The sequence below is a fragment of the Eretmochelys imbricata genome, chromosome 9 (genome assembly GCF_965152235.1).
Source record: "Eretmochelys imbricata isolate rEreImb1 chromosome 9, rEreImb1.hap1, whole genome shotgun sequence".
Classification (NCBI taxonomy): Eukaryota; Metazoa; Chordata; order Testudines; family Cheloniidae; genus Eretmochelys; species Eretmochelys imbricata.
In genome coordinates this window covers 36,468,167-36,491,651 of record NC_135580.1, presented here as the reverse complement: position 1 = coordinate 36,491,651, position 23,485 = coordinate 36,468,167, and the positions used below count along the sequence as shown (strand labels likewise).

General features: G+C 41.3%; 1 protein-coding gene across 1 annotated transcript in view; it reads right to left on the bottom strand.

The window, feature by feature from the left end:
* Nucleotides 1-23,485, bottom strand: part of CUL3 (cullin 3) — a 102,926-nt gene that overhangs the window by 14,141 nt on the left and 65,300 nt on the right. The window contains exons 9-13 of the mRNA XM_077827286.1: nucleotides 22,112-22,282; nucleotides 20,846-20,953; nucleotides 13,494-13,618; nucleotides 13,071-13,167; nucleotides 5,789-5,923 (exon numbers count right to left, since the gene is read on the bottom strand). Coding sequence (XP_077683412.1) covers nucleotides 5,789-5,923; nucleotides 13,071-13,167; nucleotides 13,494-13,618; nucleotides 20,846-20,953; nucleotides 22,112-22,282 — 636 coding nt within the window. The remainder of the gene's footprint in view (nucleotides 1-5,788; nucleotides 5,924-13,070; nucleotides 13,168-13,493; nucleotides 13,619-20,845; nucleotides 20,954-22,111; nucleotides 22,283-23,485) is intronic.

Here is a 23,485-nt window from a genome sequence, read left to right as displayed (position 1 = left end):
AGTGCTTCTGTAGTTTTAGTGCCTCTCAGAGTCACTTTTTGTTGGGAGAAATATAAACTATGGCATGTTTTGCTGTCTTCCTCATAAAAATGTTAGAAAGTCAGTGTTTCTGAGAGGTCTACTGAGAGCCATTTAGAAGCTGAGGCATCAATCCTCATTTTCCACTTTCTCATGGATGCTGAAGTTTTGAACTACTGCAATGTGCTTTCAGACTGTGTTAGCAGAACACCTTCACATTACACCTGCCAATACCCAAAAAGCCCACCTCTAGGGTGACATGAAGAGCTGATATTTGCTCATTTCCAGTTTCATTTAAATAAAACCACCAATTTGGTTCTATCCTATATTTGTTTATCAAGTTTCAGCTAAAGTGCATTTTTAAAGACTAAATTACAGTCATTTTTGTCTTGAAAAATGAACCTTATTGCAATGGCATAATCAGGATCACTTCAGTAAACCAGAAGGAAGTGGATCTTGACCATATAAATTAACTGCTTACAATGATGAGTAAGTAAGCTTTTTAATTATTTATTTAAATTTAATGCCTCAAGGCCAGCAGTTCCAGCACAACCTACCGCTGCCAATGAGATTTCAGTCCAACACCCTGATTTCGAATGCCAAAGGATTAAAATCAATCCATCAATAATCATTGCTGTACTTTTCATCTTAATAAAGTATTCTGACTACTGCCATTGAAAGTGAAATACAGAACTAAAATAAAAATTAAGAACCAGTTTTTATGCTGTACACCCTTATTAACCAGGCAATGTGGGGCATTCACTACACCCTGTGCGTATTTTAATTCTCAACATTACAGTTCATCCTTAAACTGACACTTGCACTAAATCTGGTCCTTCAGAAATGCACAAATTGGCTTTAAATAAGCATCACAGAAACGGTTTGATGCTGTGATACGACGAGCACCATCCACTAGTTGACTTCGGTGGGGGTGAAGAATACTAAGCAATTTGTAGCACAGAAAGGTTTCTAGAAGAAGGGTAGAAGAATTAAAATTTTTCTATTAACATGAACAACAGGAGTTACTGCATCCTAACAAAGTTTAAGTCATCAGCATGTTATTTTTAGAAATGCACATCTTTTTTAAAGACACTTAATATCTTTTTAAGATTAAAAATAGATATTTAAAAGTGTTTTTCCCCCTACTTTCAGTTATCTGGTATGTTACAGATTTCATTTTGGGGAGGAAAGCTATAATTACAACCTATTATGCAGCTGAACATATCTAAAACAGATCTAAAGGAGCTATGTCTGGAAAACTACACAATAGGCTGCAATAACTAACAAACAAAGTGTTAAATTCCAGACATCTTAAGGTTTTTTCTTAGAGCAAGGAATTAAATAATTGTTTCAACATTAACATGGTTGAAAAATCAACAGAGCCAAAGAATTTTAAATTCTTAGGCTTCACCAACCTTAAACGCTCTCCCAACATGGAAAAAGGGGAAAAAAGGAACAGCATGAATTAAGAAGTCAGTCTAAACTTTTAATGAACTAGTTTTGCTGAATGATGTAACAATTTCACACATCAAATTTTGAATTTCACATTGACATGGTTAGGGATGGGACAAATCTTCAGTTTATATTCAATTTGTGAACAAATCAAGCTTTTGATGCTATATACTTCAAAATATTTAAGTATTCTTCACCAGACACTGAAATGAGCAACAACATAAGTTTTGAATATAAGGAGTAGCCCACTTGGAAAGAATGGGATAAGTTATTAAGAGAATGCAAAAGCTTAAGCTATTCAGAAAAACCTCCCTCTCATGTGGAAGCACTGTTAAAACAAGCCCATTTTTTCTCCACAAAAATATCCAACTAGTTACATAAAGCCCTAACATATGAACCTCCAACAATTAAAAAGCAAAACTCTTTCCTCAAAGTCTTAGTACTACTCTGTGCTTCTATAGTACCTCATCAAGTATTAAGTGTCAGCACTGCTCCAAAAGAGAAAGTATTTGCCTTAGTTACCACTTATCCAAAATGGGGGCTAAGAGCTTAGGGAAATTTAAAAGTTGGTGCATCAGTGGCAGAGCTGGGAACAGAAGCCTGATTAGACAAAACTCCTTCCTCTTTTGCTAAGGCATAATTTTTTATTGGTGCTTCTGCTTATCGTCAGCACAGAGGGTACTTGAACTTCTTCGGCGTTATGCTGTACTATCGTGTCCTTTACAGAGTGCTGAAAGCAGAATGCTGGAAATGGGAGCTGGGTCACTCAAAAGTCTATAGAGTGTCACAGGGTAGCTGGTCCCTGTGAGTAGACCAGAACCAGCTTGCATATATCAGAGCAGGTGGGCCCAAATGAGCCAATTAAAGGAACCAGGATTACGCCTGGGTCTATACAGACTTATCAGAGGGCAGGAAAGGGATAAGTTACTGGGACAGGCTGGGTCTGAGAAGTGAAGCCACAGAGAAGTGGAGCTAATTCCCATGGAGAGTCCCTGGAGCAAAGGACCAGGTACCCAGGAAATTATTCCTGGTGCTGGTGTTCCAGAAAGGGAACAGAGCTGTCTGGAACTGGGAAGTTGCAAGAAGCAGGATCACCAGAGACTGTAGGAGGGGAGACCATGAAACCCTAGGACAAGGGTGACCTAAGGGACTATTTCTGTTTCCTTTATTCACTTATGTTTGGACAATAAGCCTTCTTAAAGGAGACAGTGTGGCAGCGTATGATTGGAAGCTGGGGAGAAGCCCTGGCCTACCACAATGAGATTTTCACACATACCAAGCAATGTCATGGCTATTTTGGAATGGGGCAAAAGTCTCCTGACACCCATCAAAGGATAGAAGAAATCACTTCAAGTCAATCTAAGTGGGAGACTTCAGTGGCCTCTATCCCTCTTAGGCTCTGGCTAGCAATAGACCGTGACCCCACAAAATGACGAGACTTCCTCGTCCACCTTTTCCTGACACTGGCCAAAATGGCCATCCATCACATCAGAAAAGGAAGCTGGAAGGCAGGGTGCTCTGTGACTGTGGGGCCTACTTCTGATCGCTCTTTAAGTCTTGTCTCTGGGCAGAGTTCCTCTGGGTGATGTCTACTGCCTCCCTGGATGCCTTGAGGGGCAAGGGGCGCTGTCTGGGATTCTCTGCTCGGTGTCTCCCCCTGGATCCCTGTGACCTGCACTCCTAGTCCTATTTTTTAATTTGTTATCCCCTGGATTTAGTTGATGCCTGGGTTTGGTGGCTCCTCCCCTCATGCTCATAGCCTTTAGCAATGGGCAGGGCCAAGCCCACCCACCCCAGTGCCTCAATAGGTTCCCACTGTTTGTGGGGACAGCACTGTTAAGTCAATAGGTCTATAGAAGACAATCTAAAAACTAGAACTCACTGTCCATTTTGGCTGCTGTGGTGATCTCTACCTGTCCAACCCCCATCAGTACTTGTTACTCCTGAGGGAATTCTGTGCCACTGCATGTGCGCAGAATTTGTGTCCCCTGCAGAAAAATCACTTTCTGACAGGGAAGCTTCAAGAGCTGTCATGCACCACTTCCTAGCAGTGCAGGTACATCGTTTCAGGTACCCGGAGCAGCTGGCAGAAAGGTAAATCACTGCTGGGCTGGGGACACCCCAGCAAGTGGCTCCTACCATGAGCTGGAATCAGCTGCTAGTCCAGGCTGAGCTCCAGGCAGGAGAGGAGTTGCTGGGGCTGTGTCAGACCCACCCCCAGTAACCTCCCGCAGATGCGGCAAGCCCAGTATTCTCCCCTGCTTTCTGCCTCCATCGCACCTCAGCTGTGGGGAGGGGGGGAAGGGTCACTGTACGGGGAGTTGCTCCCCCATCCACCCAATCCCTGTTCATCTGGACCTCCCATACCCAGACACCTGTGCCAAGCCCCACGCGGTACATCCAGAACTCCCCGAGCCCTCCATACCCAAACCCCACCCCACTGAACCTCAACCCCTGCATCTGGAGTCCCCCTGCACCCAGACCCCCTGCCTCTGGACTCCCACCCCTGTACCTAGACTACCCCCCAGAGCTCCATGCACTCAAACCCCCACCGATGGCCGACCCCCCACATCCAGACCCCCATGCCACTGACCCCCCACTAGCTGCACCCAGACCCCCACCCCACCAAGCCTCACTCCCCCAGCACCCAGATCTGCTGCTGAGACCCCCCACAGCCAGACCCCATTGCTGAGCCCCAACCACTTTCATCTGGAAGCCCCTGGAGAGTCCCATTGCCCCTGCACCTGGAACCCCCACCCAGCAGGAATCATAGAATATCAGGTTTGGAAGGGACCTCAGGAGGTCATTTGTCCAACCCCGTGCTCAAAACAGGACCAATAAGCCTCTGTGCATCCAGATGCCCCCCACTGAGTTGCTTGCACCCAGATTGTCCCATACAGAATCCTCTCACCCCACACTGAGCCCCTCCACACTTGGATCCTTCCTGGTTGAGCCTGCCTGCCCCACACCTGGTGCACCTGGCACAGAGGGACAAGGCCCCAGGCCTTGTGCTGTGTCTAGGTCAGGTGCAGCCTCACCACGGAGTGCCCATATCCCAGGGGTAGAAACTGGAGGGCTGCAGAGTGATCTCCCACCTTTATGCAGTCAGTGGCTTGTGCTCCCCACTGCAATGCTGGAGTCTCTGCATTTATTTATTGACAAATAAAACTTGCAGAATTTCTAATTTTTTGGCACGGAATGCCCTCAGGAGTATACTTGTGTGAAACAGAAAAAGAACAGCAAAGTGCAGTTTCAAAGGCAACTGAAAAATAAACTCAGTCTATCAACCTCTATGTTTTGCACAAGCACTTACACATCAGTGATGCTTCTATGTTCTGGCAATCTTATGCTTTTGTGAATGCATGCACTATCTGCAAAGTCATGCTATCATAGGACATCATGAGGTCAACAGAGCAAAGCATCACTATTTTACTGGTACTGAATATATTAACTACTATTCAGCAATCAAATAAAGGCAGATTATTCCTATTGCAAGGTTTGATAACTCAGAATATGAAACATGTATCAAGAATAAAGATTTCTTCAAGAAAAAGAAGACCAAACAAAACGAAATCAGTCTTTTTAATGCTTTAGGTACAAGTGGATCCTCATATTCATGAAAGAATACTTAAATAAAAGGACCAAAAACAATCTGGGCCCCATCTTTACTAGCTGGCTATACTGAATTAAAACCTTTTAACTTGAAGCAGTCTTAAAATAGTATTTTATACTGCTGTGAAGAATATCATTTCCCTAAACGCAGCTGGGGTCTAAAGGTATATACTTCTAAATCCTGAGTTTCTGGAACAGAGAATGACTAAGGCTATCAGCCAATTTTCAACACCTTTAAAGGAAACAAACGGTTAAGGGCCCTGGCCCCTTTGTATAAGTGTTCCAAGGAAGAGGGGCTTGCGGCTACACACAGCCCGTACCTTTAATATGGGTTTCACAGCATACAATCCCAATGGAAACTTCTCTAAAAAATGCACATTCCGTATGTTAAGGGATTAACAATACGTCAGACAAGATTATGGAGCTAAAAACAATCTCTCTAACCATAAAAGTAAATTATTATGGACTCTGAACTCTCACTATCAAGTAAAAAAAAAAGGGGGGGAGGTGGTGGTGGTTAAGGACGAATGAGGTATATTCCCTTGGCATCAAAAAGGTCTGAGTACATAGGTCAAGATTTCCTACACAACTTCTGAAAGAGTACAGGCGGATATATAATACCATAGATCTACATATGCTCTGCATCTATCTGCAGAATACATTTTAACAGTTTTTTAAAGTCAGCTTAGAAAGCCACAAATCATACCTCAAACGTGTATTTTTCTCTGTTGTTAAAGAGCATTAGTATTGTCATCTGGAAAGTGGAGACTTGCAATATGTGCTTCCTTGTATTTGAGCCAGTTACTTGGGCACCTCCTACACCAACCTCTGAGCCATCTTCCTGTTTGAATTTAAAAGAAGTCATGAAATCATTTTTAGAAACATTTTTTCCATCTCCTGATTAAACTTTTTATGTAGCCAATGGAGAACTATGCTTAAGCAATATTAAGTTTGAGATTTTAAATCCACAAGTTCCAGAGTAATATATGCTTGGTTCCAATTTTGCCTAACTACTGTAATATACTCTTCAGGTCTTCCTGCTCCCCAATTTATCAAAATAGCTGCAGCAAAAATCTTTGTCCCTTTGCTCCAACCAGACCAGTTCCAAAACTTCTTTTAGTAATCCATATTATGGGTGTGTCCTAATCTTACTTTTATGTTTATGTTGCAGTTACGCTTCGATTACCTTCTCTGTCCTCATGCACCATACAATCTCTTCCTTCCTTCTAACCTTTGCTTAGCTTTCCAGTGCTGATCTCTCCAGCGCTTACTACTCCCCATTTCTCACAAATGAAATTTACTTGTTTTGTTTGTATAATTTAAACTTTAAGCTTTCTATAACTTTAAAAGTATAATCGACAATAGTGGCATTATGAAACTACATTAGGTTTGCCTTGAAATTTTTTTTTAAACCTTAATTCCAATGTCAGGTTTCAGAGTAACAGCCGTGTTAGTCTGCAAAAAGAAAAGGAGTACTTGTGGCACCTTAGAGACTAACCAATTTATTTGAGCATAATTTCAATGTAACAACGGTGGAGAAATTTCACTTTGGTCTGAGTCACAGCCTAAAATAAGGTGGGAGGGCAAGGAAGAACAGCTAGTCCTATAAGAAGAGGGGAAGAATCGATGGAGATACCCAGAGTTCAGAGCTGCAGGAGGATACTGGCTGACTCAGAGAAGATTGTAAGGGAGAATAAAAGACAAGAGGACTTGCAGCCAGAAAGAACAGGAGAAAGGCCGGAGAATCACACCATCCCCAGAAAAAGGCAGATCTATCTGATTGAGGACTCCCTACTGAGAAGAACAAACAGGCATGTCACCAGAGCTGATCCAGAGAATAGAAGGGTGTGCTGCCTGCCAGGAGCTAAGATACAGAATATGGATCTGAGGCTGAAATGGATCCTAATGGGAGCAGGAAAGAATTGAGTGACTGTTTTTCATGTGGGAACAAATGATACAGCTAGATTCTCGCTGGAATATATCAAAGGAGACTATGGCAGGCTGGGGAAGATGCTTAAGGAAATGGAGGCTCAGGGATTCTACCTGTCCCTAGAGGAGGAGAATGAAGGCGAGATAAGATTATGACTATCAACAGATGGCTTAAGGAAGTAGTGCTATAGGGTGAGCTTCGGCATGTTAGATAATGGAAGATAATGGCATGAAAGATAATGGAGCAAATAATTAAGCAGTCAATTTGCAAACATCTAGAAGATAATAAGATGATAAATAACAGTCAGCATGGATTTGTCAACAACAAATCCTATCAAACCAACCTGATAGCTTTCTTTGACAGGGTAACAAGCCTTCTGGATAGGGGGAAAGCAGTAGACATGGTATATCTAGACTTTAGTAAAACTTTTGATACTGTTTCACATGACCGTCTCATAAACAAACTATGGAAATGCAACCTAGATGAAGCTACTACAAGGTGGGTGCAAAGCTGGTTGGAAAACCATTCCCAGAGAGTAGTTATCAGTGGTTCACAGTCATGCTGGAAGGGCATAACGAGTGGGGTCCCGCAGGGATCAGTTCTGGGTCTGGTTCTGTTCAATACCTTCATCAATGATTTAGATAAGGGTATAAGAGAGTACACTTATAAAGTTTGCAGATGATAGCAAGCTGTGAGGGGTGCAAAGGCTTTAGAGCATAGGATTAAAATTCAAAATGATCTGGACAAACTGGAGAAATGATCTGAAGTAAACAGGATGAAATTCAATACGGACAAATGCAAAGTACGCCATTTAGGAAGGATCAATTAGTAGCACACACACAAAATGGGAAATGACTGCCTAGGAAGGAGTACTGCGGAAAGGGATGTGGGGGTCATAGTGGACCATAAGCTAAATATGAGTCAACAGTGTAACACTGTTGCAAAAAAAGAAAACATCATTCTGGGACATATTAGCAGCAGTGTTGTAAGCAAGACATGAGAAGTAATTCTTCCGCTCTACTCCACGCTGATTAGACCAGTTCTGGGCACCACGTTTCAGGAAAGATGTCGACAAATTGGAGAAAGTCCAGAGAACAACAACAAAAATAATTAAAGGTCTAGAAAACATGACCTATAAAGGGAAGATTGAAAACAATTGGGTTGTTTGGTCTGGAGAAGAGAAAACTGAGAGGGGACATGATAACAGCTTTCAAGTACATAAAAAAGGTTGTTACAAGGAGGAGGGACCAAAACTGTTCTTCTTAACCTCTGAATATAGGACAAGAAGCAATAGGCTTAAATTGCAGCAACGGAGGTTTAGGTTGGACATTAAGAAAAACTTCTTAACTGCCAAGGTGGTTAAGCGCTGAAATAAATTGCCGAGGGAGGTTGTGGAATCTCCATCATTGGTGATTTTTAAGAGATGTTAGACAAACACCCGTCAGGAATGGTCTAGATCAGTGGTTCTCAAACTAGGGCCACCGCTTGTTCAGGGAAAGCTCCTGGTGGGCCGGTTTGTTTACCTGCCGCGTCCGCAGGTTCAGCTGATCGCGGCTCCCACTGGCTGTGGTTCGCCACTCCAGGCCAATGGGGGCTGCACGAAGGGCGGCCAGCACATCTCTTGGCCCACGCCGCTTTCTGCGGCACCCATTGGCCTGGAGCCGTGATCGGCTGAACGTGAGTCCTGCCATGAGCGCAGGGGAATGGACTAGATTGCCATTCGAGATCCCTTCCAGTCCTATGATTCTATGTTTGACCACTGGGAGGCATTCAGGGACAGAGTACTGTTAGCAAGGGATGGACTCCACCTGAATAGGGAGAGAAGTAGACTTCTGGGATAGAAGCTGGCACAACTGAGTGACTTGGGAGAGACGGCTGGGTGATACTTATGTAATCTCCACACCTGAATACTATTGAGAGGGAGGAAAATCAAGTAAGAAAGGATACAGCAATGGAGAAAGGAAAGCAGTGGGTAGAAGAATGGACATTAAGAGGAAATATAGTGCCGATACCAATAAAGCTAACAGTCAGGTAGGTGATACTGGGAGTAGAATGACTGCATCTAATTGGGCGAGAAATGTGGGTGAAGCCAAGCAGCAACAATTAGGATGTTTGTACACCAGTGCAAGGAGCTTGGGCAACATAATGGAGGAACTAGAACTACTGGTACAGAAAGTGAAATCAGATATTATAGAGATAACAGAAATCTGGTGGAATAGCAGTCATGACTGGAGTACAGGTATTGAAGGCTATGTGCTGTTCAGAAAAGACAGAAATAAAGGCAAAGATGGTGGAGTAGCACTGTATATTAATGATGAAATATACTGTAAAGAAATTAGAAATGATGAAATGGATAAGACAATCTGTCTGAGCCAAAATCACTTTGGGGAAGAAACTACTAGAGGTTCCCTTGGGCTAGTGCAGGGGTTCTCAATTTTTTTTTTTTTTTTTAAACTGGGACCCCCTCTGAAAATATTTCAGGTTGTGATACACCCCCCCGCCCCCCAAAAAAATGACGACACCCCTCCCATACCATACTTACTTCTGCACTGCTGCTGTCAGAAGTGCTGCCTTCAGATGTGGGGACACGTCCAGCAGCCACCACTCTCTGCTCTGCTTTCAGAGCTGGGCAGTTGGAAAGCAGTATCTTCTGGCTGGGCGCCCAGCTCTGAAGACAGTGCTGATGACACAAGCACAGAAGTAAGGGTGGCAATACCATACTACCATGCCACCCTTACTTCTGTGCCGCTGCTGGCAGCAGCGTTGCCTTCAGAGCTGGGTGGCTGGCAATATCAGCTCTGAAGGCAGCACAGAAGTAAGGGCAGCTATACCACGAGCCCTCCTACAATAGGCTTGCAATCCACTTTTGGGTCAGGACCCCCAGACTGAGAAACGCTGGGCTAGTGCTTGGGGTATGCTACAGACCCCCAAGATCCAATATGGATATGGATAGAGACCTCTCTAATGTTTTTAAGGAAATAAATACTACAGGGAATTGTGTGATTATGCGAGACTAACTTCCCAGATATAGATTGGAGGACAAGTGCTACCAATAACAGTAGGGCCCAGATTTTCCTGGATGTGATAGAGGACAGATTTCTTCGCCAAACAGATGCTGAACCAACAAGTGGTGATGCCATTTTAGGTTTGGTACTGGTGAGAAGTGAGGACTTCATAGAAGAACTGGTTGTGGGGGAAAACCTTACTTAATCATGAGCTAATTCAGTTGAAACTAAATGGAAGGATAAACAAAAATAGATCTGCAGCTAGGGTCCTTTATTTCAAAAGAACTAACTTTAAAAAAAAGGGGTGGGGGGATTAATTAGGGAAGTGAACTGGACTGAAGAACTCAAGGATCTGAATGTGGAGAACGCTTGGATTTACTTTAAGTCAGTTTCTGCAAATTTATCTGAAGCCTGCATCCCAAGAAAGGGGGGAGGAGGGAATTCATAGGGAAGGGCCACAGACCAAGAATCTCAAACCAGTGATTAAGAGAAAGCAGAAAGCCAACAAGTAATGAAGATGGGATGGATTAGTAAGGAAAGCTACCTCTTGGAGGTCAGAAAGTGTACGGATAAAGTGAGAACTGCCAAAAGCCAAGCAGAGTTGGACCTTGCAAGGGGAATTAAAAACAATAGGAAAAGGGTCTATAGCCATATAAATAAAAAAGAAAACAAGGAAAGAAGTGGGACTGCTAAGCACTGACGATGGGATGGAGATTAAAGATAATCTAGGCATAGCCCAACACCTAAACAAATATTTGCTCAGTTTTTATAAGGATTATGAAAAGCTTAGAAATAATGGCAGAGTGGCGAATGGGAACGAGAATATGGAGGTAGAAATTACCACATCTGAGGTACAAGTCCCACTCAAACAGCTTAATAGGACTAATTTGGGGGGCCCAGATAATCTCCATCTAAGAATATTAAAGGAACCAGCATATGAAATTGCAAGTACAGTAGCAAGGATTTTAAATGAATCTTTAAATTCAGGGGTCATACCCTATGACTGGAGAATTGCTAATACAGTTCCTATTTTTAAGAATGGGAAAAAGGTGATCCAGGACATGACAGGCCTCTTTGTTTGATCTCAATTGTATGCAAGGTCTTGGAACAAATTTTGAAAGAGAAAGTGGTTAAGGACAGAGGTGAACGGTAATTGGGATACAATACAACATGATTTTACAAAAGGTAGATCATGTCAGACCAACCTGATCTCCTCCTTTGAGAAGATAACTGATTTTTTAGACAAAGGAAATGCAGTAGATTTAATCTACCTGGATTTCAGTAAGGCATTTGATACGGTTCCAAATGGGAAATAATTAAATTGGAGAGGATGGGGATTAATATGAGAATTAAAAGGTGCATAAGGAACTGGTTAAAGGAGAGACTACAACAGGTCATACTGAAAGTGAACTGCCAGGCTGGAGGGAGGTTACAAAGGAATTCCTCAGGGATCAGTCTTGGGACCTATCTTATTTAACATTCTTATTACTGACCTTGGCAGAAAAAGTGCATGCGTGCTAATAAAATTGCAGATGAAACAAAGTTGGGAGGTATTTCCAATACAGAGGAGGACCGAACTATCACACAAGATGATCTGGATGACCTTGTAAACTGGAGTAATAGAAATGGGATGAAATTTAATAGCACAAATTGAAATGTCATGCATTTAGGGACTAACAAGAATTTCTGCTATAAGATGGGGGTGTATCAGTTGGAAGTGATAGAGGAGGACAAAGACCAGAGCATATATTGGTTGATCACAGGATGACTATGAGCCGCCAATGTGATGCAATTGTGAAAAAGGCTAATGAAGTCCTAGGGTGCATTAGGCTAGGTATTTCCAGTAGAGACAGGGAACTGTTAGTACCATTATACAAGGCACTGGTGAGACTCATCTGGAATAGTGTGTGTAATTTTGGTATCCCATGTTTAGGAAAGATGAATTCAAACAGGAACAGGGGCAGAGAAGGGCTAATAAGATGATTTGAGGAATGGAAAACATACCTTATGAGAGGAGACTCAAAGAGCTCGACTTATTTAGCCTAACCAAACAAAGGCTTGGGGGAGATATGATTGCTCTCTATAAATACATCAGAGGGATAAATACCAAGGAGGGTGAGAAGTTATTTATGTTAAGCAACAATGTGGACACAAGAATAAAATGGATATAAACTGTCCATCAACAAGTTTAGGCTTGAAATTAGACGAAGGTTTCTAACCACCAGAGGAGTAAAGTTCTGGAACTGTCTTCCAAGGGGAGTAGTGGGAGCAAAAAACCTAACTGACTTAAAGACTGAGCTTGATAAGTTTATGGAGAGGATGGTATGATGAAACTGCCCACAACAGCATGCAGCTGATCTGCGACTGCTAGCAGCAAATATCTCCAATGGCTGGTAATGGGACATTAGATGGGGAGGGCTCTAAGTTACTACAGCAAATTCTTTCCCAGGTGTCTGGCTCATGGGTCTTGCCCACATGCTCAGGGTCTAATTGATGGCCATACTTGGGGTCAGGAAGGAATTTTAAAATAGATCAGGTTGGCAGAGATGGAGGGGGGGTTCGCCTTCCCCTGCACTACAGGGCATGGGTCGTTTGCAGGTTTAAACTAGTATAAATGGTGGATTTTCTGTAACTTGAACTCTTTAATTCATAATTTGAGGACTTCATTACCTCAGCCAGAGGTTACGGATCTATTACAGGAGTTGGTGGGTGAAGTTCTGTGCCCTGCAATGTGCAGGAGGTCAGACTAGATTATCATGATGATCCCTTCTGACCTTAAAGTCCATTATCATCCTATGATTTAATTAAACCAACAGGTTGGAGAGTTTCAAATTTGATTCAGGCTTACAAAATGTATGCTTGTAAGTATATTCCAAACTGCTGCCAAGGTAAGAGTTGAATTAAAAAAAAGATGCACTTTTTTTAAACTTGTATTTATGTCCTATACTGGCAGTTTAATTTATAGCTAAAAAAATCCAAAACTGATAGAAATTTATCTTTACATTTACAAAGTTTTTGAGATTAAATCATAACACTTTCAAATAGACATTTACCTTTTTAACAGGTCCATAAAAAGTGGCATTGAGATCTGCCGAACCCATGTGATGCTGGAGTGTCAGCTGTCGACCACTGTGTTTGGCTAAATAAAATCTATGAGACAATTAAAATGAAAATTTACATATTTATAAGGCACATTTTATGCAGATGATCCAAAATCACTTTACATACGTAGATAATTTTGAATTCTTCAGGATGGAATGTACTAAGTGTAACATATAACTATTACTCTTAAAAAAAAAAAAAAATTAAATTGAGGTTAAGGTCTCATCTGAAACAAAAAACCAAGTAGTGAGTAGTTGGTTTTCTAGTTTTCCCAAAAAAGAACAAAGCAGCTCTCTAACATGCCTTTAATACTCACAAAAGTATATTTACTGTACCCATTGTTTTAAAAATACGAAGCCTGATTTAATACATACCTTCTAAATACTTCAAAAGCATGTCTGGGGGCTGGAGGAATGTTGCACTTTGGTGTGGCTGACTGAGTAGGCCAGTAGCCTGTTGTGAGAACCCGCACCGTGAGATCAACACCACCTAATGAGACCTACAGCAACATTGGAAGAAGACATCCACCGTTTTAAAACAGGACAGTATTCGCCACTTCCCCTACGTTATAATTAGACTTTCATTTTTTTACTTTCCACAGGCTAAGGAGAAATTGTAGTTGCCATTCTTTCTGAGCTGCACAAATTAAAATTCATCCTTGCTGGAGCAGGAGCCAAAAAGCTCACATTGTTCCCATATGGCAATTTAAGACTATACAGAATATGACAATGTAAAAAATACTATGCAACTGTTCAGTATTCATGATAATAAACAGTAATTCTGAAATTCAGAGCTTTACATGGCCAGATGCATTACAGGTAATATGTGTCATATTTTGCCTTCTGCTTTTATTCTGTTTCCAATACAACTGACTGGATAGAAAAAAGTATATGCTGCGTTGCTAACAATACAAATGGCAAAGTAACAGTTTTTGTACTTGCCCTCTGGCAGAAAAGTACAAGCAACAGTTTGACATTCAACACTAAGCAATAGGGAGTTTTTCCTGCCATTCCCTCTTTGGAGTTTTAAAGCAGAAATCCTCTACATATATATTTTCCCATTGTTTTATGTAAAGGTCTGGTTTCTTGCTCAGCCTGAAAAAATTATGTGGCTTTAACACTTGTTCTCTGAAAGTTGTTATTAACATAGGTATTCACACAAGCTTGGAACACTCTACAGCTGATGTTCTAAATGGTCTAAATGGGTCTCATCAGCAGGTGGCACACATCTATCTGAAATCAAAGTACAATTGTCAAAAAGTGTCTCAACTAAATTCCATAGTGCCAAACTTATAACTGAGTGTATCTCCAGCTTCCACAGGGAAATGAGTTGGGTTAATGACGGCTTACGATTAATACCTCCAAGGAACATGCTTATAGGTAAGTACTTTTCTTATCTTAAAAAGAAAAAGTATAATTATAAACAGATCCAGGTTCTTACAGACTACAAAAACTAATATACAGCAATACAGTGGATCAGATTAAAGACAAAAAAGTCACAAATATCATTGGGAAAAAAAGTAAAGGCCTCCCACGTTAAATAGCGACATAGCATCCCTGAGAAGTATTAAGAATGCTATTTTTATATTAGAAGAATAAAATGCACCTAATAAATACATTAGAACTAACATCAAAAGACCTCTTCGGGGAAAAAATAAAAGTCAGCTGGGCCACACAATCCAGAAACAGGGTTTAACAGAGACTAGACTCAAGAGAACAGTCTAAAACAATATTTTACAAATATACATAAAGAACTGTACTGAGCTTTCTCCAGAGTGAACCAAAGGCCATCCAATGTTATTGACATGCTTCTGATTTCATGAGCCTTAACATGACACTGATGTTCAGAGAAATGCAGTCAATCATCCATCTAGAGATGGGGTATGTCTACACTGAGATTAAAAAAACCACAGCACCAAATCTCAGAGCCAGGTCAGCTGACAGACTTGAGGGGCTCTGAAATCACAGCATGGATGTTCAGGTTCGGGCTGGAGCCCAAATGTCTACACTGCAATTTTATATCCTCATAGCTTGCGCCTCATGAGCGCAAGTCAATTGACCTGGGCCAGCCACCGCTGTGCCAGAGGTCTATTATCACAGTGCAGACATACCCTTGAACATTAAGCCAATGTACACAATCAACAAAAAGGTGCACTGAATTAAAGTATTTTTGTTTGTTCCAGATAATACCTTGCTTGTGAACTGTGGTATCAGCATGGGCATGAGGGTATGGAAAATATGTTTACTGAATATAGTGGAACCGCAACATCGTATCTGGAAAGAAGAGTATGCTTTCTTACCCACTGAATCTTTGAAACATCTTAGTCATAGACAAGAGCCTGAGCTCGTTCAGATTCTCACAGATGCAGTACTAAACATAATGGGTCAGATATTTGATTTGGAATAAGTTTTAGGAATGCCAAGTCGCATATGACTCCTCTTATCACCAGCATGTGTGTAGCATGGACTAATAGAGGGACAGTGTCTTTCAAGTCGAGAATTGTGCTGCATGACCTCCAAAACCCAAGGTTTCAGGTTCATCAATCTGGAAAATGTCTAAAGTCCTATAATCTTTTGACTTCTCCTACTTCAGCTTCTCAGGGAAAGAAAGTACTGCTGCATGTACAAAGTCGATCATCAGCTGCATCGTCCTTCCCAATACCTACTAACTCAGTTTTATATCTATGAGGCTTTTGGCTTCTGAATGAGGAAGAGCTGGCTTGTGACTCTTATCTAGGAAGGATCATATGCATGCATTGCACCACAGTTGTTTCAAAAAAAGAACACGCTGGGGCGATTTGTTTAATAGAAACTCTAGAACCTCTTGCACCACAATGGTAATATGAAGAAAGACTTGTGATTCCTTTCCCAGCGCCATCTTTTATTACAGAATTGTTCTGCTAGAGCAGTGGTTCTCAACCTATTTATCATTGTGGGCTGCATATGCGACCCACAATGTGTTACCTGGGCCGCAGATTGAGAACCACAGCGCGCCCCGCCTGGATCTCCCCTACAGACCCTTATGCCCAATGCCTCCTGCCCAGAGACCCCTCCACGGAGTGGGGCCAGGAGCAGAACCCTGGGTGGGGGGCTGAGTGGCAGGGACCCCCGGACCCCGCTGTGTGGGGCCAGGTGGCAACCTCGACCCTGGACCTGGCTGCATAGGGCAGGGATGCAGCCCCCCTGCTAACCTTGCAGGGCCGGCCAGCTGGCATCCCCGGACCCTCGCCGCACAGCCCAGCTTTGTGCTAATTGGGTGGCATGCGGCCCGCAGGCCAAGAACCACTGTGCTAGAAAAACACATGCATTCCCATTCTCTGTATGTACTCTAAGCCAGTGGTTCTCAAACTAGGGCCGCCGCTTGTTCAGGGAAAGCCCCTGGCGGGCCAGGCTGGTTTGTTTACCTGCTGTGTCCGCAGGTTCGGCCAATCGCAGCTTCCACTGGCCATGGTTTGCCACTCCAGGCCAATGGGGGCTGCAGGAAGGGCGGCAAGCACATCTCTCGGCCCGCGCCACTTCCCTTCTCTTCATGTGTCAGTATATTTGTGTCTGCATCTGTAACTTTCACTCCATGCTTCTGAAGAAGTGAGGTTTTCACTTACGAAAGCTTATGCTCAAATAAATCTGTAAGTCTTTAAGGTGCCACTGGACTCTTTGTTGTTTTTGTGGATAAGACTAACACGGCTACCCCCGATACTTGACACCATGTAAAGAATTTAAGTTACTGTATTTTCATTGCCCTGAAACTTATAAACCATGATGTGACAATTTGAGGAACCTGTCTATATATAAACTTATGAATTCCAATTTGATTTTTTCAACTCTCTGATCCCTTGTCTTATGATTGTCTTACTTTTTACTGCCTTGGGCTCCTTGTGATAAGGAGACAGGGGTTGGCACCACCATCTCTCTCTCTGAATAACCCAATCATTAAAGACTGTCAGCACCTGAACAGATCTCCTGAAGAGAACAAGAGAGCATTCTAGGGTAACACCAGTTTTCCCCAGCTTCTCTGCAGGGGACTTGGGTTAAGAAAACGGAAAAATCCTAGACACTGCAGCAAGTGAACCGAGAGTTGATAGGACTTATAAACTTAAGGGACTCTCAGATCTAGAGGAAGAGAGGAGCCTGCTCCCATAGCAGAGGGTCCTGTTTAACTGTGGGACCAGCCAAGAAAGGAGGACACAAAGTGACAGGAAAGAGATACTCCATGATTTGAAGCACAGTGCAAGCCTGTACAGGAGCATGAGGCGGCGGGGAGGGGAAAGAGAGGAAGGAATTGCTGAACAAAGACACACTCCCAAAGGAAGGATGAGCTAGAATGAGGGGAATGGTGCACAGAGGTTTTATTGTTTTGTCTGGGTCTGTATATTTCTGTGCTATCTAAGGCCATGTCTACACTCAAAAGCTTACAGCGACAGAGCTGTATCAGTACAGTTGTGCTGCTATAAGAATGCTTGCGTTATGCTGACAGGAGAGAGCTCTTCTGTCAACATAATAAAACCAGTTCAACAAACGGCAGTAGCTATGTCAGCAGGAGAGAGTCTCTCCCTGACATAGCACTGTGTGAACATGAGCGCTTATGCTGGCAAAACTTACGTTGCTCAGGGGTCTGTTTTTTTCACACCCTGAGTGATAAAAGTTTGCCAACGTACATGCTAGGGTAGACATGGCCTAAGTGAAGAGTATTTAAGAAATCCTTACAAAGCTTTGTGTCTGTTTGCTTTTCACTCTTCGTATCCCTGAAGAGGTGAACTATAAACCCAGAGTATCCATAAGATGGAACTCTGAGAAAGGATGTGCTTAGGCTACTTGGGAATCTGAGGAGTCAGCATTGATCCTGGGGGTCTAGGGAAGTCGGGCTGCAGGGCCCCATTTCCAAGAAGGGATAACAGACAAAGTCTGTTCCTGGGAAACATGCGAGAAGGGTCAAGAGAAAAGAGGGTCCAGTCTACTTGGACCCAAGAAGCTTAGGTCCCATGTGCTGGGACTCAACACAGCAGTCTGGTGAGTGTTCAGTCAGGGGGAGCTCTACAAGGGCTGTGTATGACACATGTGCTTGAGATAAGTAAAGGCTATTTGGAATGCAAGGGCCCCCAAGACCTATTGAGGCAAGATACAGTAAACTTATCTCACACTACACCAACATCTTGTGTAGTAGCCATGGGAAATTTATGCTGCTTGGGGAAAGTGAAAGTTCAAATTAACTGCTGTTGTCATTCTTTGGCACAAGATATTTAAGTTCACCTGTTCAGCTACAGTAATACAGAAATGAGTATACAGCCATATGGCATTAACTCACACAGCACAAAACCTTGTGCATACATACTTACACAATAAACAAGAGCCTTTAAGCTCAAAGAATCCCATGTCTGCCCAGAGTTTCAAGTGCTGCTTATAGAAAATGGGAAGGTTGTAGCAATCCTACTCATGAAATCAACATAGCTCAGTCTCTGGGAGGAGTTTTCTGTTGTGGTTCTCTTTGATACCTGAGAAACTGTAAAAGATCTAGGTGGACTTCTTTGATTTCTCTAAATAAAACATGTCTGTGTAATCCATTTTCAAATCACTTGTGGGACAGTCTCACCTCCCAGTAATCAGCATAAGGATTTTAAGTTGCCTGCTTCAAGGTGGTGAAAATTTCAGAGTGCATTGCTCAACTGAGGTGCTCCCATGAGGCAAAAAATTCATTCACAGTATTCAGATTTCTAAAATGCTTGGCACAGAGAATATCCAGGTTTGCTTGGTGAACAGGAGTCTTTGCGTATTTGTGAGCTGGTAGTATTTGGAAGCCTGTTAGCATTATTGTCTACTGTATTTCAATTACTGTGAATTTTAAGTTTTTTTTTTTAAAAATGTTGAGCACAAAGCACTTTGGACTGCTATAAACAGAAATAAAAACATGGAGCTTGTAATGCCAAACCACCTACAAAACAAAATGAGCACATTCTATAGGTAGTACACCACAAGGCACATCCTCGTTCTTCCCAGTATCAGGAATAACAGTCTCCAGAAACTGACCCATGTACTAATAATGAGCAAAAGTGAATGAAGTAGTAAAGTCTTGCTGTGTGTTTTGTGGAAGGATTAAACTAACCTTCAAGTCACTGCTGTCACAGAGAACACGGACATAAACTGATGCACTGTTCTAATGTTTCAAACACCATAAAATGCTTTGTTTACTTGCATTGATGTAACATACAGGCAGAAACTGCACCTCTAATTATTTTTAAAGAATCAGGAAGGAAACAAATTTTGTTGGTTGTATGGTCAATATCTAAAAAGTGCATCATAGGTGACAATAACTATCTAAGATCTAACTCATATACATTCAGAACAACAGAACTAGCAAGACCACCTGTAATAGTGCTATCTGTGACTCCCAACAGAGTTAGTACTATCAAAATCTCCCCATAAAAATTAGAAGCATGTTTGTCAAAGTGCTGCCATAAAACTAATTCTGTTGGATGTGCACCAAAGTAGATGGATCTCATACAAAACTTTGACTCCCAAAAGGGCAGAAACTCAATTCTGTAGCCTTTAAATACTTCAAGGTATTTCATACCAATTAAGATCCAAACACAAAGAAAAACTAAATGTCTAAAAAGAAACGTGACCAAAATGAGATAAAAAGAAAGGCCCCTTTGATAAAAAAACATGGGGAAAAAATCCTTGATAAAAAATTAAAACAGAACTGACAGACAATAACAAAGAGTTGCACAAACATTTCTTTAAAAAGGGACATACAAAAATGCGACTTTAAAGTGGAGCTCATGAGTTCAAATACTAACTGATGATTAAACATTTATCATCTATTTGCTTCAACAACAAGTAAGTGTATGCCACCTGCTGGTAAAGCAGTTTAACAGTTCACAAGTTTAGCTACGAAGCTTTTCAAATCTTGTCATGTACTGGTGTATTGACAAGACTGTATGTCCACTGTAATTATTCCTACTTTTACTGAGCACTAAGTCTATGCAAATATACTGTATAACTTTTACTTCATGAATTAACTTTTATTTAAATTATTACATTATGTTTTGGCATAAATTAGAGTTTTGCAATTGTGTGACTCATTTATAGAAGACAGTCCATACAACTATTTAGAACAGCAGTGGGCAAACTGCGGCCTGTCAGGGTAATCCGCTGGCGTGCTGAGAGACAGTTTGTTTACATTGACCATCCACAGGCACGTCTGCCCGCAGCTCCCAGTGGCCGCGGTTCGCTGTTCCCGGCCAACAGGAGCTGCAGGAAGCGGCGGGCAGCATGTCCCTGAGAGTGTGCCATTTCCTGCAGCTCCCAGTGGCCGGGAACAGCAAACTGCGGCCACTGGGAGCTGCGAGCGTCTGTGCCTACAGACAGACAGTCAGTGTAAACAAAATGTCTCACGGCTCACCAGTGGATTAACCTAACAGGTCGTGTGCGGCCCGCGGGCCACAGGTTGCCCACCACTGATTTAGAAGAACACTGACACAGTAAAAGACTCAACAGGACTTAAAGAATACTAGTGTCACTCAAAGTAATAAGTCAGGCTTCAAACAAATCTCAAGATCCAAATATTTTCAGAGTGAGTAAGAAAAAGGTTGCAAGGTTAAAAAGTTAAGTTAAAAAGTTCTTATTTTGTTGAGAGAAGTGAGCAAATGAAGAGTAATGCAGAATCTCTCCAGTGCAGGTTTGTGTTTATATGTAAAAATAGAAGCACAAGAAAAGATCTGAATGATTCTTACCCCTGTAGCCTGTAGATGTTGCCTGAATTCATCCATTGTTGTGTTTGAGATGCTCATATCCCTGAACATTCCTTCCAGTTTAGATGTGAATTGACATCCACATTCAGTCTACAAAAAAGATTATTTGCTGTATTGTAATTATAAAATGGATCTGCAAACACTTAAATCCTGAAATGTTTGAGACATTCAGTGACTAACTCCGACAAACATGGAGAGGACATTCTCTATACTTTTCTTTAGCTTAGTTCTACCCCTAGCCCATTTTCAGGTCTTGGAAGCTCTTTTGCATGTGAGGACTAAAGCCTACCCACATAAATATGGTAAAATTTGTTTTCTCTCATCTCTCCTTACACTACTGCATTTTTTCTAAATACTTCTTTTAAACATCCTTATCTCTTATCATACAGGACAATTATGCAAAACTGTCATGAAAATTCACCAGGACAGGCATAAACATTTACCTATCATTTACCATGACACTGATAAACAAAGTCATAATAGTTTATTCATCCATCCATCCAAAAAGTTCATTTGCTCTAGACAAGTAGAATTATTTTAAGGATGCTATAGGTTATGAAGTGAGATTACTGAAAATTTTAGAAACCGCATGGTATTGAGTATGAGGGAAGTGAAGGAAACTATAAGGTAAGTTTGTTTTCAGAGATTAGTATGGTATCACTATTAGAATGCATATGGGTGAAAGGAGGATTCATACAGAAGAAATAATACTTGCTGCTTATCAGAGAACCTTTCACCAAAGGACCTCAAAGTGCTTTAGATGGTTATGTATTATTAGCATTTAAAAGATGAGGACATTTTGATACAGAAATGGTAAGCATCTTTTGAAAAGTTACATAGTATGTCAGTGGAAAAGTTAGGAATAAGATCAAGATGAAACTCCTGGTCTCAAACCACTAGATCACACTGCCTCACTGGAGTCACTTTCTTGCTGAAAAATTGTTCTTAGAGCCACCCTCCTCCCCCAAAAAGTTCAATATTCTAAAATGCCCTCCTACCCAATGTGGGACATTGAACCCTAATTTTGTAGTAGTATTTCTTTTTTCTGACAGATAACCTTTAATATATGGAAATAAAGCTGATTAGTGTTTTCTCTGTTTATTAAAAACTTTAATTTGATTTTAATGAGTATATTGTAATCAGTTTTATGCCAACTAAACATTTATTAAAAAGAAAAGAAATAAAGGAATAAAACTCAATTTAAGAACAGTTTGACGGAAATAAGCTGCGTGTAGGTAGCCATCTTACCTTTAATTTAGATATCATATTTTTCTCAGAGTCATCTGAAACACTCTTGTTTGTAAGAAGCCTTCTTGCCAAGTGCTGTTTATAGTAACGTTCAAAAACATCTTTCTCTTGCATAAACCTAAATAGAACCATTGCCTTATCCAATATAGTCTCTACTTCTTGCTCCGTTAGCTATAAAATAAAGAAAAAATTAATTTGCTATTTTTACTCTCAGAGTACAAATTTCTTATACAACAAAAAGTAATGGAAAAGTAATCTACAGCCAGCACACACAACCAATCAATACTAGAGTACATTTCACTGTGAAACAATCCAGTTACATACCCAGGACAAAGTTAGGCCTGCTCTACACTAGCAAATGAGGTCAGTTTAACTACATCAGTCAGTGATATAAAAAAACGCACACCCGAGTGGTGTAATCAAGCCGACCTAAGACCCTTTGTAGACAGAGCTAGATTGACGGAAGAATTATTCCACCTCTCAGGGGAGGTGGATTACCTATACCAAAGGGACAACCCCACCCACTGACGCATGCAGTGTCCACACTAAGGTTTTAAGTATAGACAAGCCCTTAGATCAGTTTGCACCCATGACAAAGCATGGAAGTTCTAATGCTAAAATGTCTGATTTAATTGGATTTAACTCCTGCATCCTTAAGCATTTCCTCACCACCACTATGGCAAATTAAAGACTCTCTTTTTATGATTCATACCATCAACGCAATTTGCTTCCCTTAATTAGAATCCCATTCTGCCTGTGGGAAGTATGATTGCAGATTGGCAGAAGTGGAACCACTGTGGTAGCAAAATGGCCAAAGGGCAGGGCAGTCATATCATGCAAAGAAGAAAACCCACCAGTATGAAAATGGAGAAAAGACAATGAGGAGGGGAAAAGCTGTGATATACAATAGGAAAAAACAGCATTTTATTCGAAAGCTGCAAACAAAGTGAACAGAAGTGCTGCTGAAATGACATGTCATTTTAAATTAAGACTGAAAGCCAGTTCGTAACTCATTTTATTGAGTTTGACTGTTACACAGAAAGTGGTTACACAGAAAGTGGTTAAAAGACAGTTTCAGACTGCAACCTGAATTTTCAGATTTCATAGTATAAAATAATTTATAAATAGAATTTATAATTTAATTTCTGAAGTACAAGAACAAATATAAACTATAAGGATCTCAGAGATTTTCTTGCAATATGAACATGTTAAAGGAAACAATTACAAAATAAAAAGCAAGCAATTCTGACCAAGACTGTCAGCAACACTCAGCATATGCACCTCTAATTAAAAATGGTCTGTGCTTCTTTCCATTTTGATTGATCTTTCAAACTATCCTGCTTTGTTTTCTTTCAAATTAGAAAGAGCCAATAA